Genomic DNA, 19,614 nt, shown 5'->3' on the forward strand with positions numbered 1-19,614 from the left:
GTATTGATTGATAGCCCAATAGGTCTGCTCATAGACAAAAAGACTATCTAGTCTAGATGGCTACATTTCTCTCTGGCAGGTTTATTTTAACAAACGTAAAGCTTTTGTATCTTCCAACTCTATGTAAAAGTATATTTTCGTAGGCACATGGCCGTTTTAGTTATCTAACGATCATTGCTGGTCTGCCATCCTATTTCCTTATTTTGTTTCACCAACGTATTAATAGCTAGTATGCACGAGAAAGACTTAACTTAACCCAGAGTTTGGCTTTTATAATCAATAAGTAATTCTGAATACCACACTGTTTGTAATAGTTATTGCTACATACAAAAATGATTATCGGTGTGACTGTTGGTTACAGAAATAGCCCAAAGGGAATTATGTGCCACTGACTGACTAACTCCCTTGTATCTTCACCATACTGCTGTATAAATGTTATCTGTAGGGGAGAATCTTTTGTAGGTTGTATAGGAAGCAATATAATCTATTAAATCTGTATGTCTAATGTAGTTAACATCATTTTTTTTCTCCTGTTTTGCTTATGTTGTGTTATGTGTTTGCAGGTTGGAAGGAAAATCCTGTTGAGTTTGACTCTGTGTTCAATGAGAGTACATACACGTGGAGCTGGGGTAGTCCTGATATCTTACCAATGTTTGCTAAAGGTACCTGTCTCTCATCGCAGTTACCAAGCTTTGTCTGAATTATGAATTCATTGTAATATTCACGATACACTTTTACAGCATGCTGGCAAGACTTGTACTGTGAATATTTCATACCTGAATAGGAATTATTAATAAAACCTTGCATATATACGCACCGAGCAGAGACTTATGATATATGAGAAGTATATCCCATTATAACACAGTTATGCCAACTGTTCGGCATAACTGGTATTATTGCTGATGTTATAAGGTATGTCCCTTGTTATTCAGGTGCAAGTGGAGACCATGTTTATACGCATTGTTACCTGGCAGAAAGTGAGGACTTTGCAGCTGCGGATGCTTCCAAGCTGGATACCTGGGTTTTTGAAAATGTGAAGGTAATGTTTGTGTTGTTACTTCTCATCATGGGCCGGTTGGGGGATATCCTCTGATGGTAGAACACATGGCAGGTTCTAATGTCAACTTTTTTTTAGCTCTTAACGGCCAACTTAATTATATTAAATATGTTTCTTTTGTTTTAGGCTTTCCTCAATTCTGCCCGAAATAACCAAACTTTGTTAAATAAGCTGAATAAGGACAAGATTGTGTTTTTCCTGCATCTCCTGGGTTTGGATACCAATGGTCATGCTCACCGGCCTGGTTCTAGGTATGCCTGTTTTTCCTTTCATTATGCATGTAAAGATCAACCATAAACAAAAAGTTTAGACACTCAGTGGGCTTTACCAAAGAATATGAAAGTATCTGCAAACTTTGCAACTGTGTTCAATGTCACGCGACCGTTTTAACGATAGATGGGGCCTAATTATTAACTGATGTCAGCCAAGTCTGTTTTTCACCTCAGTGGTAAAACCTGACCTTAAACAACCAAAGGACGTTTTCGAGATCTTCTGTTACCACAGGAGCAAGAAGTAGTTCTTTATAGTAAAAAATAGTAATTATATGGACTTCTTGTAAAGGTCATATGTACCCATCAAACCCTGACATATAAAAGTAAAGTTTAACTAGATTATAACTTTGAACTCACAAAGAAATCACAGCAAACATGTAGAGGAATATCTTTGCCTAGAAGCATCAGAGTGATTTGTGTTAGAACAAATAAGACGCCAGTGCTTTATAATTTACAATCTTGATGGTTTCTCTCCACTATCCTTTTTGTTAAGTGGCCAAGTGTGCGTGATTTGTGTCTATCAGAAACTGTACCTTCATTTTTTGCTTTGTATACACTGTTTTGTGGAGCATGTGAAAGGATAATTTGGCTGGAAAATAGGATGATAGAGAAGCCTAAGTAACAATCGTACTGTATCCACATTTAACATTATTAAATTAGGTCAAAAAAGACATATGTTTATCTAGCTTGACCTTTCAAAGTGTATGTTGATCCACGTGTTGCCAAATAAATCTTTGCCCCCCCAAAAAAAAGGTAAGAGAATTTGTTAACAAATCCAAGGACAGCCAACAACTTACATCCATACCTATGACTTCCTCACCAAAAAAAAAAGAATCCACTCTAGCCTTGAAAGCATCCATGCGCCTTGGGCATCCACTCCTTTGGCAATACATTCCAGAGCTTTACTGTGTCATTGTAAACAATTCTCTGCTGGATCCGAGACTTCTTTATGCATATTGATGTCCTTTTATTATTTTTCTTGGTCTGTGGGAAAATATCCACCAAGAAGGCAGTTTTACAGAACTTGAATAAAATTGAACATTGTGATAGGATCAAGTCTCATCAAATAAACACAATTCAACTAGACAGTTGTAATTAAACTTCTCTATGACCTGTAAGAGTTTTCTTCCATTTTTTCTCGGTTCCTTCCAGAACTTGTACAATTCACTTATCGCACATAAAACGCTAAGGTATTTGTTTAATTAAAACAGACTTTGTAGTTTGTATTTTTTGTAAATAATCTTTTTACACACTGAACAATCATAGGGTTATTCATAGCTGGCAGCCAAATTATCTTTGGTTGTTTTTATTCTTTTTCATGGAACAATGTATTGCTGTCAATAAAAATGCAACTAGATCATTTTTTTATGATATTGATTTTGTGGTTTGAAAAATTGCAATTATTCTCAACTAAAATAAGTGCTAAAAATCTAAAAAAAAAAAAAAAAAAAAGACTTGCATGGAAAACAATCTATAAGAAATCATAGGTCTTCAAAATATAGCTATTACGTGGACTTTTATTATAGTTCTACAGCAAATATAGTTTTCCCTACAGAGAAATGAAATGTTTTCCCCATCCTTAAAATCCCATTCTTAAAGTCTATCAGTGTTTGTAAAAAAAAAAAAAAACAGATCCAGGCACAAGTATGATGGGGTTTCCAGTAGGGCTGCAACTAACGATTATTTTAATAATCGATTAGTTGGCCGATTATTTTTTCGATTAATCGATTAATCGGATAAAAAAAAACTATGCAAATTTTTCGTTTATTTAAAATAATTTAATGAACTGGATGTTAAAAAACAACTTAAAATTTACATTAACATTCTTATTTTGTTATGATGTAATAAAAAACTATATTTTCAAAGTACAAGAACCCAAACACAATATTTATGAAACAAAATAACCCCAAACATTCTGAAAAGAGGTGGACTATTACTGTTCAAGAAACTTTGCCCCAGCCCTGGCACTTTGCACCCAGCCCTGGCACTTTGCACCCAGCACTTTGCCCCAGCCCTGGCACTTTGCACCCAGCACTTTGCACCCAGAACTTTGTGCCCAGCCCTGGCACTTTGCGCCCAGCCCTGGCACTTTGCGCCCAGCCCTGGCACTTTGCGCCCAGCACTTTGCCTCAGCCCCGGCACTTTGCACCCAGCACTTTGCACCCAGCCCTGGCACTTTGCACCCAGCCCTGGCACTTTGCACCCAGCACTTTGCACTGTGCCCCTGCACCCAGTCTCCAACTCTGCCCTGCACCCAGCCCTGCCCCCACACTCACACCCTGCCCCCACACTCACACCCTGCCCCCACACTCACACCCTGCACCCACACTCACACCCTGCCCTGCACCCAGTCTCCCACTCTGCCCTGCACCCACACTCACACCCTGCATCCCCACCCCCACTCTGCCCTGCACCCAGTCTCCTGCCCTGCCCCCACACTCACACCCTGCCCTGCATCCCCTGAAACCCCACCCCCACCCCCGCGAATCGCTCTGTGCGAATGGAGCCACTCGCACAGAGCGAACCGCTCTGTGAGAATGGAGCCACTCGCACAGAGCGAATCGCTCTGTGCGAATGGAGCCACTCGCACAGAGCGATTCGCACAGACATGAAGAATACTTACCTCCGGAACGCGTCACGTAACTAAAAGAAGGCGGAGACTGCAGAAGCGGGGAACGCTCGTGGAGGTAAGTAAACAACGAATCGATCACTCGATTAATCGATAACGGAAATCGTCGACAACGATTTCCGTTATCGATTATTATCGATTTTATCGATTCGTTGTTTCAGCCCTAGTTTCCAGTGCCCTTGATACAATATATATAATACAATATATATATATATATATATATATAAAATATATATATATATAATACAATAAATAACAATAGTCAGTGCCATTAGGCATCCAACCTGCTGGCCTCCAGCTTACTTGTTTTATTTTAGAACTGTCTGATGTAAAAGGCCATAGTAATTTTGCACTTAATTTGGTGCTTTAAGTATTGACAGCAAAGCTTGGCAACTGGCTAAGACAGATCCAAAACCCTGCTGTGTTTCTTCAAAAAGTAATGCTCATGTGTAGTATAAGGGCTGTGGGAGATATTATCTCTAGTCCACGATAAGATGCATAACACCTAGTGGTAAAAAAAAAAAAGAATGAGTAGGAAATTGATAACGGAGAATTTGCACTCTATATCATTTTGTAACGGTGAAAGTCTGTGATATTTCTACAAATTGTGATCTAAATGGGCTGCAGGTGCGATCTGTGCTACATGTCTCCCCATGAACCAGCTGCGGGTGATACCTTCTCACAGTTACTACTTAAACCTCTAACTTCTGTCTAGATAATAACAGAAAGTAGCATTGTTCTTTCCCATTTACTTAAACATTTTGACATTTTGAGTCAAGCAATGAAAGATCTAAAGTTTGCTGCTGAAATAAATGAGGTAATCTTTAGATTTTAAGCTTGTTTGAGCAGAGCACCCCAAAATATTTGATTGTCCAAGTAAAAATTGTTATGTGATACACTACTTGTACAATGGCCAAACAAGGCATAACACCACTGTAGAACAAGATGGCGCTATATAAATCAATACGTAAAAATGTCATTGAGTGAAAATATTAAACTCTTTCCGGTTGTACAAGCATGTGACCTAAAAACAATGTCTTTTGATATTATTTATTTAACTGATATCTTCCCCCTAGCCTGACATTGATCAGTCCTAAAACGTGTCACTGGGGGAGAATGCATTGGATGCATACCAATGCATGCCACATTCCCCAGCGCCTGTTCATGCGCACAAAACGTAATAGTTTCACTCCCAGTGCAGTGGATTGTTACTGCGTGAAGTACCACTAATTTCACTGTTGCAAATGTTCCGGCTACCATTACCATCCCCTTTAATCAGAGCATTTGTAATAAAATGTAATTTTAATTAATTTGCATGGTTCAGGTGTTTAATAATAATAAGTTCTTTAGAACGGAATATGCTCGTGGCAGAGGTGATACATGTATTTATTAACAACTAACACATTTAAATTAGAATAATTAAAATCACTTAAAATGAGCAAGGACCAGCAATCTCCAGGATCATAAAACTAATAGGCAGGGAAGTGTAAATACATTAGTAAAAATATCTGTTGAACAGAGAAATGATTTGACTGGTTCATGTAATAATAAATATACTCTGAATGATCAGCTTTCTGGATTCTAGTTCTGGCATGGGTTTGCCCATAGAAAACACTATGAGAACAATAGGGCATTCATTTCTCTGAGTGTCTGATCATTAATCCATTGTGACTTTGTTTAATGCTCTTTAGGTTGTTTTTAGTCATGCTGTGTTCAGAAATATGCGATTACAAGGCTTAGTTTTTTAATTCCTCACAACTGCATTGTTCTGCATATATACAGTAGTGAACATAATGGGAAAGTGTTGAGTAAGGTCCCCAGGTTTAAGTGAATGAAGTTCTTTCATCAGCTTTGTTTAATATAGTGTACGGTCTTTACAATAGAGAATGTGTTGTGCAGCTAAGCGTATCATGAAGCAGTACAATTGTATAAAGCAAACTGATGCACAGGTTTTACAACTACGTGGATTTCCCCAGTGTATATATTGTCCATATTGGATACTGGTTTTGTATTTGTTTTCGACAGATTTCTTTACAATTGTCTCTCTCTGTACATGTAGGCATTACATCAGTAGTGGTAGAGGTTAATAAGTGAGGGAATTTAAATATCCATAGGAATCTAAGACAAAGTCAAGTACCGTTAAATGTTTTTACAGTAGTGAAATGTACGGTATGTGCCCTCAAGATCTGTGCTTCAATGTATTTTTCCTATTGAATATAAAGTTTGAAGGTCTTCCTTTGGAATCGATATCACTGACTTTTTAAATATTATATAATTTTTTTCTCTTAAAGTGTACCACAATAGATGACTGTGTATCTGTCTCCCAATCCACTCACTCTTTAGATTGAACTCTTTGGGACTCAAACTTGAGCCTACCCTGTAACTAACACACACACACGCACAACGTCACCACTGTCATTCTAACACCATACACATGCTAATACACACACCATATACCCACACTGTCTCACACTCCAACACCATACACTAACACACCCATTCACTCTCTGCCTCCTATTTTATAGTGCAGCTCAGACAGTCTCCCCTATTACCTAGCTCCAAGTTCTGTCCCCTGCACTACTATCGTGGGGTCGCCCACCTTAGCATGCACACAGTGTTCCCCAAACCTAAAAGTATTTATATACCGGTAAATAGCATAACATGTGTTTATACATTAAATTGTGTAAGTAAATTATATTTTTCTACTTTAATGCCATAATCAAAAAAAAAAAAATGCCATGTTGAGTGCTTAGTGGAGGTAGTAAAATGTTAATTTTGTACAGTATAGCCTATATTATTAGATGACAAATTAAAAATGAAATCCATTAACATCTTTATAATAATTCAAATAAAATGTTATATATTTTTGATATAAGCAGACAGCAGCTCCCATGGTAACTTCCGTGAAATAGATTTCTTTTCTATGTAATGTGCGTATTATGGTTATCGCCACCAGTTTAAAAATACAATGGTGGTCTGTTGTAACCATCTCATAATAAACCTTCAGTCTTTCACTTTACATACGGTACATCTAAATGACCACACATCATCTAACATGCTGCTTTGTTATCTATAAGAAGAGGCATTTGTGCCCCTGGAGATGTAGCGCTATTGTTCAGAGAATAAAGCATCGGGCAAATAAATGAGATGGGAAGGTCAAACTCGTCTTCATACAAAGTCTGATCTCTCACAAAGACAGAAAATTAATATCTAGGTTGCTTTCCAAATGTACGCTTGAAAGGTGAAGCTATTGCTCTGTCTTTCTTCCTGTCTTATCTGCTTGTTGCTTAAATGAATGTTTTTCTGATCAATTCCAAAAAAAGGGAGTACAAAGAAAATGTAAGAAAAGTTGATAAAGGAGTCAAAGAAATGGTGGAAGTGATCGAAGCTTTTTATGGAAATGATGATAAAACTGCATTTATCTTCACTTCTGACCATGGCATGACTGACTGGGGTGAGTAAATCCACATGCTTGATTAATGTTTCTTTTTTTAACTCAATGTGTTGAAACTCCTGTTTATTTTATACCGGTTTAGTTTAACTATGTGAAATGAACAAAGCACTAAAAATACATTTTGTGTTCTAAAGGAAATAAAATAGCATTATTAGTTAGCTATTGAAAGCAGCGTCAGTAATTTTTGTCTGAAGTTTCTTAAAATTTTAACTAAAACACAACAAAACGTTGAGAACATCACGTGCGGTGACTTGTGCTTGGCTGAATGCATCTCCTATACGGCATTTAGTTGAAGCATGGGGAAAGGAGCAAATGCATATGGGGGCAGAATGCACCCTATGTATTTGCAAAAGGGACCACACAGCTACCATATGCATTATGGCGCATTTGATGATGGCTGGAGTGTCCCTTTAACTGTTTAATTTAGGGAGATAAGGTAAATCCAGGTTTGAGTAGCTTAGTGGAAGTGCCATTGTGATCTAGCTTATTTAGTCTAACTATCTTTTGCACCAAAGGCTTCCCAAAGCTTGTTCATTCGCTATTGCGTCAGTCTCTAGGATAAACTATGTTATCCCCGTATTCAAAATATTAACAACACAATAAAGTATTATATAAAAAATAATTACAAGGCCTTCTGATTACACAGGAAAAAATTAGAGGAATTTGAGATTCCCATAAGTTAAGAGCCTTAAAGTTATAGCATAGAGGGGAAAAACTCTTACTTGTTCTCTCTTGTTTTTTAATGTCTATAAGTATATTATTATTGTTATTTTTTATTTATATAGCACCAACAATGTACACAGCGCTTCTTACAATACATATATTAACCCATTAAAGTCAATTGGCGGGTCAGGCACGTCACATAAAAACGCTCACTTCACGACCAATGACGTGCCTGGCACGTCATTTCATTACACTTGCTTAAACGGTGTTGATGTAATGCCTCGATCTCGAGCCATTCCGCAACAGCAAGATCGGCATCAGGGGCCCTTGGGGCATAGACATCCGCCATACACTGTATGGCTCCACTTGCGGGTTGAATACAGGTACTGCATTCAACCATGCAAGTCAATGGAGCCCAGCTTTCTAATCACAATGTGATATTACAAATATTTAAAAAAAAAAAAAAAGTGCTAACATTTAAAAATAATTATGCATCAGAGGAACCATCCAGTTCCAGCATAATATATAAAAAAAAGAAAGTTTTTTAAGAGCAAGTGCTAAAATTAGCGATGTATCTTCCCAAAAATCTTGACTTGGAAAGAGTTAAAGTAAAAGCATTTCAAATACTGAAGGGGTGTCTAATTAAAAAAAAAAAAAATTAATAGTTTGATATGGTAAATTGGAGTGGCTGGGCTCAAAGATAGGGCATAGGCACAGACTAATTAAAATGGGGGGCAAAAGGGCACTTGCCAAATGTGGCCTTTTAGCCCCCAAACACCAGACAAATCCATGCATGGGTGGTATCGCTGTACTCGGGAGATGTTGCTAAACACATATTGGGGCTTGTTTGAAAGTGACGTATACCAGGAGCTGTAAATCCATACCTGAAGCGCAAATTTTTGTGATAAAAAAACACAAAGTAAATTACTACGGCAAAGTTTGACAAAGGGTGGTAGTGGAATTAGTGCATGGAAAGGGTTAAAATTACCAGCATTTGAGATACCCTGAGGTGTCTAGTTTTCAAAAATATATGGTTTAATGGGATAAATTGCATTGGCCAGCTTCAAAGATACCCGAAATAACACATGAGGCAGAATGACCAGATTTGGAAAAAATGTTTTGAAATGACAAAACGCTACTTGTACCTATTGCCCAATAAATTGCAGAAAAAAGCAAAAAAATACCCATAAAAACAGTGGATATTTGTAAACTCTAGACAAATAGTGGAATCTATTTAGCAGGTTTTTTCATTAGCGTTTTTTTTGATGAGTAAAATATTAAAAAAAAAAAGTGATAACATTTTTTTTTTATAGGAAATTAGATAATATGATCAGGACAAGATTGGCTTTCTTTTTGAACAAAACAATATATAACTTTTGTGAGTTCACTAAATGAGTAAGGAGAAAATTAAATGAGCACCGCAAAAATGTTAAAACAACCTCGGTCCCAAAGGGTACAAAAAGTAAAAAAACAGCCTGGTCCTTAAGGGGTAAAAGGGATATGACAAGACTAGAATATACAGACTAAGTCAAACCAATACATTAGGTGGAGAGAACCCTGCTCGCAAGCTTACATCTTCAGGTATATTACTGTATTGAAACTGAGGGGATTGTGGAAATCCCAACTCAGCACTAGAGAGCTACTTAGTAGGGAAAATAACATTACAAAACTATTTTTAATGTTAACTAGAATGTGCTGTGCTGCTGTATCATTGATTGTTTTCTCCTAAGTGCATGTATTGGATTGAAAAGTATTTTTCTCTCTAGGATCACATGGAGCAGGACATCCATCAGAGACATTAACGCCATTGGTTGCTTGGGGAGCTGGGGTCCATTATCCAAGGAGTAGTTCTTTGCAATACACAGACGACACATTTTCAAAACGTAAATACAGTTTTCTATGACTACGTTTACCCTATGAATGATTTGATGAAATTGGGAAAATGTTCTGAAAATATAAATTAGATTCAGCATTAATAAATGTATGTATGTATGTATACACATTTATATTGTACAATTAATTTGAAAATGTTAAAATCCAAAATGATTAACCTACTTAATCGGTAGATTTTGGCTGCATGTAAGTGGCATATATAGTGGATGAACAATTATCCCAGTATTCAGCAGCCTGAAGACCTACATTCTGAAGAACTATTTCGTAGTTGGGAGCGAGCATACGAGTGACTATTTATTTGTGCCACCCATGTCTTGTGTGATATAAATCAAAGTAGGTAGAAAACTTTTTTAATAAAAAAAAATAAGCATCAAGAATTCTTATTAGATTGGTACAGAATTGATATATTAGGATAACATTATGTTTTACAGAGTGGAAGTTGGAAAGTTTGGCGAGGCTTGATGTCAACCAGGTATGAGATTTTTGTTTTGTTTTCTGAAGCTTTCTAGAAAAAGATTGTCTAGGTTTCCTCTGAGTAAGCTTAGGGAAAATGTATACTGTATAATTATCAGATTTTACTAAAACATGACGTAAAGTCATGATTTTATGAAAGACACGGAGGCGAATATTGTGCATTTAACCCTTTCTTTACTCCAAACAGCAGCAAAGAAAAAAGACATTGATGAAAGCAAAAACCAATAAACATGGAGAAGTACAAACCCCTCCCATATATTAATCATAATAGTAACAATATAAAAGGACTAGCACAGCCCCAAATCTTCCTCTTTCTTTGACTGGAACAAGACACAGCCGAGCAACTCAGGAGAACAACGGAAAACCATCCAGGTCACATCCGAGGAAAAACCTCAACACCGGAACTCCGGAAGAAGGAAAACTCATCCTCGAGAAAACACCGAAGATGGAAAACACAGCAGAAAGCTCAACCTGGAGAAATATAAAAAACACAGAACATGGACACGGTTAATCCAAATAGACCGATACTGAGGGAAAGACAGGAAAAAGGCACGGCATACAGGAATAATATCCACAATAAGGGACAATAAATAATAACCATATAAAAGGATCAAAACACACGACCGGAAGGCAAACCTACACAGGACAAACAGAACATCAAACCTGGTCACAAGAGATCCAGCGAAATCCATGGAACCACAAACGACGGAAAATAACCCAGGGGAGGGAAAAATTATTGAAAGGAATTGAATCACTTTAGGATCCACAGTTGGTGTTTCGCACACCTTACCCGGGACAATGGGCCGGGGACATTCCGCGCGCAGCTTGCTGCGTGAGCTCTTACTTAAGGGGTTTACGTACCCTAGCTTGCAGATATCGAGCCACAGGGTCAGAAGGCAGCCACTCAGCCGACCGGGGGTGATGAAGCCCCTCAGGGTCGAAGAAGGGCTCCCCAAATTGGTCGAGGACCAAAGGTTCTGAGGTCTTAGATGGTGGAACAGCCTGAGAGCCCTCCGCATGTGCCGAGGTCTCAGGTGGGTGAGCCGAATCGTCGACAGACTGCTCTGACAAAGGGGAGTTCGAAACAGACGAATCCCAAGCCTCCTCTGGGGACCCCACTTCAGACTCAGACGCACTGGACGATTGCGTTCTGGCCGATTTCCATCTCCTGGGAAAATCACCATCAATCTTACTGGTTCTGGAGGCTGGTAAGCGCGTATGACGCGTTTTACAGGTGGCTTTTTTACCCCCGGATGTCTTAGGGACAGAGCCAGAAGGGTTGTCATGAACAGGCACAGCAGTAGGGACAGATTTATTGAGGGCCTGGGCCAGTGACACTGATAATGCAGATGTCATGGAACTCATGGCTGAAGCAATAGCCTGAGTGACAGAATTATTTAATTCCTTAAGAGGGTCAACATCCTGAAAATGGGTTCTTTTATCCCCTCTAACTGAGGGTTCCTGATCCGAAAGATCCATAGGGGGAGACTGAGGATCAGACCTGGACATAAATGAATGGATAGGGATATGCCCCTAATACACACACGCCAAGAAATTGAAATATTAAAAAAGAAATCAAAAGGAAAGGAAAAAGAACAACTGAAAACCGGAAAGGTTAAAGATAAAGGGAACCGGAGAAAATTGGCACCGAAAAAAGGCACTAAAAACGCACTGAACGGCACCTGTAACTCACAAGGCTCTACTCCACTCGCACCACAGGGACAGAATGGCGTCCCGCAATGTGAGGGGGAGGAGCCGGAGAAGAGAAAAGCCCGCGAACATCAACGTCCGTCTGGAAGAGAGGAGAAGTCGCGGCAGAAGAAGAGAAACCCGTGGCCGCGAAAACCGGAGCCGAAAAAAGGCAAGGGAAACAACAAGGAGGTAAGGTAAGTCGCGGCACAAGCCGCGAAGAGAGAAAAAAGTAAAAGGAACGAGAAACTCCCGCGATCGCCGACAATAAACACGGGAGCGGCAGCCGGGTCAGGGGAGGTAAAGAGGGACGGGAGCCGGGATAGGGGAGGTAGAGAGGACTAGAGGCGAGAGCCGAAGAAACCGACAAAGTACCGAAACGCTATACCGGGATAGCAATGAAATAAAATAAGCATAGGCAGAAGAATAATCAACTTAAAATAAACATAGGCAGAGAAATAATGAATTTTAAGAGTCCCCCCCCGAAGGGGAGGAATAACACACACCACACAAAATTAGCTAAAGAAAAAATAACGATATAAAATCACTAGAAAATCACCATAAAGCCCAATGAAAATATGAATAAAATATCAGTGAAAAATATACTTATCTGCTGTCAGGAGCAGCAAAGAAAGAGGGAGATTTGGGGCTGTGCTAGTCCTTTTATATTGTTACTATTTTGATTAATATATGGGAGGGGTTTGTACTTGTCCATGTTTATTGGTTTTTGCTTTCATCAATGTCTTTTTTCTTTGCTGCTGTCTGGAGTAAAGAAAGGGTTAAATGCACAATATGAGCCTCCGTGTCTTGAAATAAAATCAGAATTATATGGGATTAAGTTTTTTATTTTGATTAGCAACTTGTTCGTCATTGACTTGGTCTGTCGCTCCATGTGCAGATATCTATTTTTTTTTGTTCTGTTTACTTTATCTGCTGGAAGTTATTCTCCGTGGCTGGACACACAGTGATTAATATATATTTTTATCTCTTATTATTAGTGTGAGTGGATCGGTATCACATTATGTTATGGCTTGCCCCATGTCTAACTACAGTTCTGTAGTATGTGCTATAAAACTAATAATAATGCAGTAATGCTGACAAACTTGGGGGACCTGTTTAAAAAGCACTTCTGGTGAAACATAGTATATATTTTTTTTTTTAAGTCACCATAGCACCAAAAAATGTCCCTCACCAGTGTGCACCAGACTTATCCCCAATATGACAGCTCATGAACATGCAAGATTTGCTAACATGCCTCTGCCAGAAGAGCGCCACATTGTCTTGACCTCAAGACAATTGCTTGCTTTAGCTTCACAGTTTGCCGAATGCTTAGATCGTTTTCAGAATGGATTATTTGGACTCGTATGCCATTGCCATGAGATCCTGCTTTAATTATATTTACGTGGGTGCAGATTATTTAACACGTGTGCTTACTTTTAATGTTAGTATAAATACTGTGGATTAACATTTTCCTCACAATCACAGTTGGCCAGTTGGCATTATACAGTGTGAGTGTGTGTGTGTGTGTGTATATATATATATATTCTCAGATAAACTCTGTGCATTGCCGCACATAGACAGAAAATGTTATATCCTACCAGATCTGTACCAGGCGGGTGCTCCTACTTGTTATACATCACAGCCCTCACAATTATTGAATGCTCTCTTCTACAGAGGTGACATCTCCATTTATTAATATCCATGATGTGCCAGGACAGCACATTTCTATCATTAGGATGGGAAGCTGCCGACTTTTCCCTTTTAAATTTTAACACTGTCATACTGACTTCTTTTTATTTATTTTTTTTACTATTGTTTCTGAGTGGGGTTCTGCCCCTTGCTTTATTTTCTTTTGTATCTTATGTGTAGTTCTGTTTAACCCCTTAAGGACAATAGGGGTTTTTACTCGTAGTATATTGCGGGACAATGGCTCTTTTAACGTTTTTCAGTGTTACTGTTTAGCTGTGATTTTCTTCTTTCTCATTTTGTGCTCCCACACATATTATATATTGTTTTTGTCAGGACAAACAGGGCTTTCTTTAGATACCATTAATTTTATCATATCATCTAATTTACTATAAAAAAAATGATAAAATATGTGGATTTTTTGTAAAAAAATTACTTTTTCTCACTTTTTAAACAAAAAACTTTTACTCATCTGCAAAAACGAATGAAAAAACCTGCTAAATAGATTCTACTATTTGTCCTGAGTTTAGAAATACCCAATGTTTTTTTGCTTTTTTCTACACATTATGGGGCAATAAGTACAGGTAGCGTTTTGCTATTTCAAAACCTTTTTTTCCAAATCTGGTAATTCTTCCCCCCATGTGCCATTTCGGGTATCTTTGAAGCCGGCCAATGCAATTTACCCCATCAAATCATATATTTTTTTAAAGTAGATACGCCAAGGTATTTGAAATGCTCATATTTTAACCCTTTCCATGCACTAATTTTACCACCAGCCTTTGTGAAACTTTATGGTAGTTTTTTATTTTTTTTTCACACATGTTGTACTTCAGGTATAAATTTATCGCTCCTGGTATATGTCCGTGTCAAACAACACCCCAATATGTGTTCAGTAACATCTCCTGAGCGCAGTGATACCCCCCATGCATGGGTTTGTTGGGTTATTTGGGAGGTAAAACGCCGCCTTTGTGAGGTGTGTATTTTTATGCCATTTAGACATCTGATCCTACTGCCCCCATGTCCCATATTTGGGACATCCTTGAACCCGGCCAATTAAATTTACCCCATCCACTCATGCATTTTTTCGTACGAGACACCCTATGGGCATTTGTAATGCCAATATTTTAACTATTTCCATGCTGGAATTTTTGTAAAGATAAAGAATTTTAGGACTTGCTTATTAATTTTTTTATTTTTTTTTTGTGACAGTGGGGCTTTTTACATGTTACCATATTTTTTTAATTTTTTTTAAAAACATTTTTGAACAATTTTTTTGAGTTCTCAAGAGGGTCTGGATAGACCCTCTGAACTAATTTTCTATTGTTAATGCCATCCTGTGAATGACGGCAACGTTATTTACAGGATGGGACTTGTGGTTGCTCTTCGGAGCAATCACAAGGCTATTGGGGTAGGGGGGTAGTGTTACTGACATGCCTCGATATCGAGGCATGTCAGCAACACAGTTTACGCTTCCTAAGCCATTTTTCTTCTTGTGAGGCTTCCGTGGATGCAGCTATTTAACGGCAGCCCGTACATGTACGGGCATTGTCCTTATCTCGTTGCACGGCAACCCCGTACATGTACGTGGATTGTCGTTAAGGGGTTAAAATGCATATCTGTTTTGGTGATTCAAGTGTAGTTTGTTAAAGTGGATATTGATTCTTTGCTACTACAGAATCATTTTAAGCATGGGTTCAAGTTAAAATGTCCATTGATAGAGATGTATTGTGTGGCTTAGCACCGGATTTACCTTAAATCACCCCCCCACACACACACACTTGGGGGTTGCTTAGATGCAGTGGGAAGTATGGCAGGTTTGGTTAGAGCTTTCAAGGAAGTCATCTAAAAAAAATCTAAGGTATCGTCTGGGGATCCTGAATGCAGGAGAGGTGGCAGGTTATAGGAGAGTGAGTGTAACAAATGCAGGGTGTGATGAAAGACATAAGGAGATTAGAAGGTGAGAAAAGACTCTATGTCAGGAGGAATCAGAAATATGTCTCAAACATCGGAAAACCAGAAAATGTTTAAACTAAATAAACGATGTGCAGACTACATTGTTTTGCCTGCATTCTGCCTGATGTGTTGCTTTGTTTTACAGGCTGATGTAGCACCCCTGATGGCATCCCTTATTGGCATTCCCTACCCTCTGAATTCAGTGGTAATGCATAATACTGTACAATATAGCCCATTAGGTATCACTAATCTTTATAGACTCTTTCTTCTCTGAGACCAACACAAGTTATGCTTTTGATAACGTCACCCCTTCCAAAAAACAGCAGTATTGCCATGTTCAATCAGTGTTAGTGTCTCTTAGGAGCTTTGTTTCCTATGGTTTCACTGCGGTTTAAACTGCAAAGATTTACATTAGAAGTAAGGACTTTATATAATGTGAATGATTCCAAGTTGCCCATATGTAATTATTATTTTATTTTGTTCCTATAATCCACATATATTGAATGAAATGGAACCTATAAACATTGTTTGGCATACAAAACAATATAAAAAATCCCCAAAACATATCAATTCTTATATTTTCATTGATAAAGTAAAAACTCTTCATACTTTGCTGTTATAGGGGATTTTGCCTGTGGACTATCTTAACAACACTGATCTCTTCAAAACAAACAGTATGCTTACAAATAGTCTTCAAATACTGGAGCAGTTTAAGGTAAGCTTATACACTTTCGCCGTTTTTTGATCTGATGCAAAGGAGAAGAGTTTGTTTTATGATACCTGTAAATAGAGAAATTGTGTTTACACATGCTATACCATTTACTGGAAAAAGCAGAAAGGGATTGTTAAAGTTAGCATTTTGTTGGTAACTGTAATGTAACAAATGACATATCAATAGAATGTTTGAAACATTAGACCAGGTAAATGTGGTTTATTATTCAATTTGAATACTTGTTTTTGCAAACATTACTCGAATCATTGTTAAATGATAATCAAATATTTTAGGTCAAGATGTTACAGAAAAAAGAAACTACTTTATCATATCTGTTTTCACCATTTAGGTGAGTACCATCTACAACATTGTCATTGTTTTTATGCCACAGACTTTATTGTTGGGTAAACACAAATGTGACACTTGAAGGTGCAGATACATGAATTGCTTTTAAGAACATAGATCTTAGCAGATGCATTGTTTTATCCCTTCCTACTATATTTTAATTGCATTAACACAGAAACTATTAAGAAGATTTGTCTTCTATGACATCAGCCCATCTTGTGCTTGCTTTTGTATCACATGGCAAGAATTTATTTTTTTAAGACATTGGGCATTCAAAACTTGCAATTCATAAATGAATGATAAATTAAATCTGATATTTTATGGTGAGTTTGTAACTTTTCCTGTGGGAAATGGAGCACCTATTTTATATGCACAAAAGCAAGTGGGTGTCGTACCTACCCGGCCGGCTGGGGTCCCTCGGCGTCCTTCGCGCCCGTCCTCCTCGTGTGTTGCCGTGCGTGCGGCGCGCACACGAGGGGGCGTGTGTATTGGGCAGGCACGCCTTCCTGCCACTGTCAGTCCTGATCGGGCTGCCGCTACATGTCAGCGGCGATCGAAGAGACGATCCGCCGCTACATGCTCGCGGCGCCCGACCAGTACCTCTTCTGCCTGTGCGGCGCCGCCGCGTCGCTCGCGGCGGCAGCACAGGCAGAGAGGAGATTGTGGTTAGCCGCCGCGGACATGTCGGCGGCGATCGAGTGTTCGATCGCCGCTGCCTGTCCACGGTTGCTGTCTCTTCCTTCCCTGCCTGTGTGGCGCTTCCGCGTCATTCGCGGAGGTACCACAGGCAGTAGGGTTTGTTTTGGTTCGTTGTCATCGCGACGACGCTTCTCTTGCGCCGGTCGCGATGACGTCATCGTACCTGCTTTCCCGCCATTGGTCCTATTTAAACTTCCTGGTCCTGTGTTTCCTTGCCCGTTCAACGAGTCCAAATCATTGTTCTCGGGGTGTTTGTTTCGCTTGTGCCTTTTGATTGCTATTCTTGTGTACCAGACCTTGGCTATTGTTCCTTGACTACGATCCTGCGCTGCCCGTCCCGACCTTGGCTATTGTTCTTTGACTACGATCCTGCGCTGCCCGTCCCGACCTTGGCTATTGTTGTTTGACTTTGCTCCTGTGCTGCCTGCCTCGATCCCGGCTTGTTTATTGGATTTGCTCGCCATTTCTGCATTGTGGGTCCATCACCTGCGGTGCCTGATTCCGTAACAGTGGGGAAAATCCACTATTAAAAAGTACTGGTGTGTCTGCTCAAATTGAATTTAGTAACTAAGGGGCCATAACTACTAAATTGATTTAGTAACTAATGGGCCATTACTTCTTCACATAGGGCCAGGTAGAGTTTAACATTTAAAAACTGCATTTTGTGCTTACTTGAGTTATCATTGTCTAATATTAAAAGTGCAGTTGCTCTGTAGGCGCTAAAGCAGGTAATCTTTTCCATTGTACAACAGAAAGGGGTTATGAAAGGGACATTTCCACTGGAATACATTCTAGATATTCTGTGAATACACTGACACCATTACATCGTATCCTAGTGTTTAAATAAATAAATAAATACATCTGATGATTACGAGTTTGGGCTGCGTATAACTTATATGACCAAAAGTATGTGAACACCCCTATAGATTATTGTCTACTGTTTCTGTCACACCCATTGCTGACAGGTGTATAAAATCAAGGCAATCATCTCTATAGACAGACATTGGCAGTAGAGAGGGTCATATTGAAGAGCTCAGTGACTACCTACCGCTTTGCCTACTTTAAAGTTTGAAAGAGGAGGGATAATGGTCTGGAATTGTTTGTTAGCATTTGGGCTAGGCCTCTTTGTGCCCTGTCCTTAACCCCTTTGAACACCTTTGGGACTAATTGGAATGCTGATTGCCAGCCAGGCTGTTTCGTCCAACATCCGTGCCTGACCTCAAATCCCCCGTGGGCTGAATAGGCACAAATTCCCACAGACACCCTCCAAAATCTTGTGGAAAGCCTTCCCAGAAGAGTAGAGGCAGTTATAGCTGCAGAAATGTGTGTGGGTGGATGTGGGCTACAAATTAATACCCATAGTTTTGGAATAGGATGTTCACAAGCTTATATAGGTCTTGTCAGGTGTCCACATACCTTTGATAAAACAATGTACCTATGAGGCCACTCTTTTTTAAGATAATAATATATTTCCCCTTGAAAGAGCTAGAACATGTACTGTATTATCTAAAAACTAGACATTTCTTAAAGTAGAAAACAACTAAGTTTTCATGTGTACTTGTAGAAAAAAAAATGTTGGGAGTTCCCTTTTAAGATGTAAACCTAAAATAAAGGACAACACTTTCCTTTCCAAGTGTTTTTTGCTCTGTTGACAATAATTTTGTGTATGCGTTGAGAGCCTCGAAGACCTGAAAATAATTAACTTGCTGATTAATAAGATTTGGTTTCTGTCTTGTGCGGTAAATATTCACTTCTGCTGTGAGTTTCTTTTATAACCTGACAAAGGATTAACCTGAAATAAAAGGGCTGTCAACCCCATTCTAAATGTTTTTTTTCCTAAGCATGAATAACTTAACTAAAAACAGCACTACAACTAATTCACCAGAGTTGATAAACATGTCTCCTAGTGGTAGATATTAACAGTATCAGGTGCCAGGAGACATTGGTAACACTAAATCAGGGGTATCCAAGTTTTTTCGGCAGTGTGCCACTTCATCAGAAATGTATGTATGTGTGCGTGGGCCGCACTCATTTTTCCACTGAGAGAAAATATGGCCTTTTAGCATAATGCATATTAATACAGGGTTA

General features: G+C 38.8%; 1 protein-coding gene across 1 annotated transcript in view; it reads left to right on the forward strand.

Annotated features, from left to right (window-relative positions):
• The window catches only part of LOC149302544 (GPI ethanolamine phosphate transferase 1-like), a 130,394-nt gene that overhangs the window by 2,968 nt on the left and 107,812 nt on the right, over positions 1-19,614 (forward strand). The window contains exons 3-11 of the mRNA XM_089482227.1: positions 564-662; positions 933-1,039; positions 1,184-1,308; positions 7,282-7,412; positions 9,842-9,958; positions 10,400-10,440; positions 15,916-15,975; positions 16,393-16,485; positions 16,776-16,831. Of these exons, the coding sequence (XP_089338353.1) occupies positions 564-662; positions 933-1,039; positions 1,184-1,308; positions 7,282-7,412; positions 9,842-9,958; positions 10,400-10,440; positions 15,916-15,975; positions 16,393-16,485; positions 16,776-16,831 (829 nt within the window). The remainder of the gene's footprint in view (positions 1-563; positions 663-932; positions 1,040-1,183; positions 1,309-7,281; positions 7,413-9,841; positions 9,959-10,399; positions 10,441-15,915; positions 15,976-16,392; positions 16,486-16,775; positions 16,832-19,614) is intronic.

This window comes from Sceloporus occidentalis, unplaced genomic scaffold (genome assembly GCF_023333645.1).
Source record: "Sceloporus occidentalis isolate IW3139 unplaced genomic scaffold, rSceOcc1.0.p SCAF_18, whole genome shotgun sequence".
Taxonomy (NCBI): Eukaryota; Metazoa; Chordata; class Lepidosauria; order Squamata; family Phrynosomatidae; genus Sceloporus; species Sceloporus occidentalis.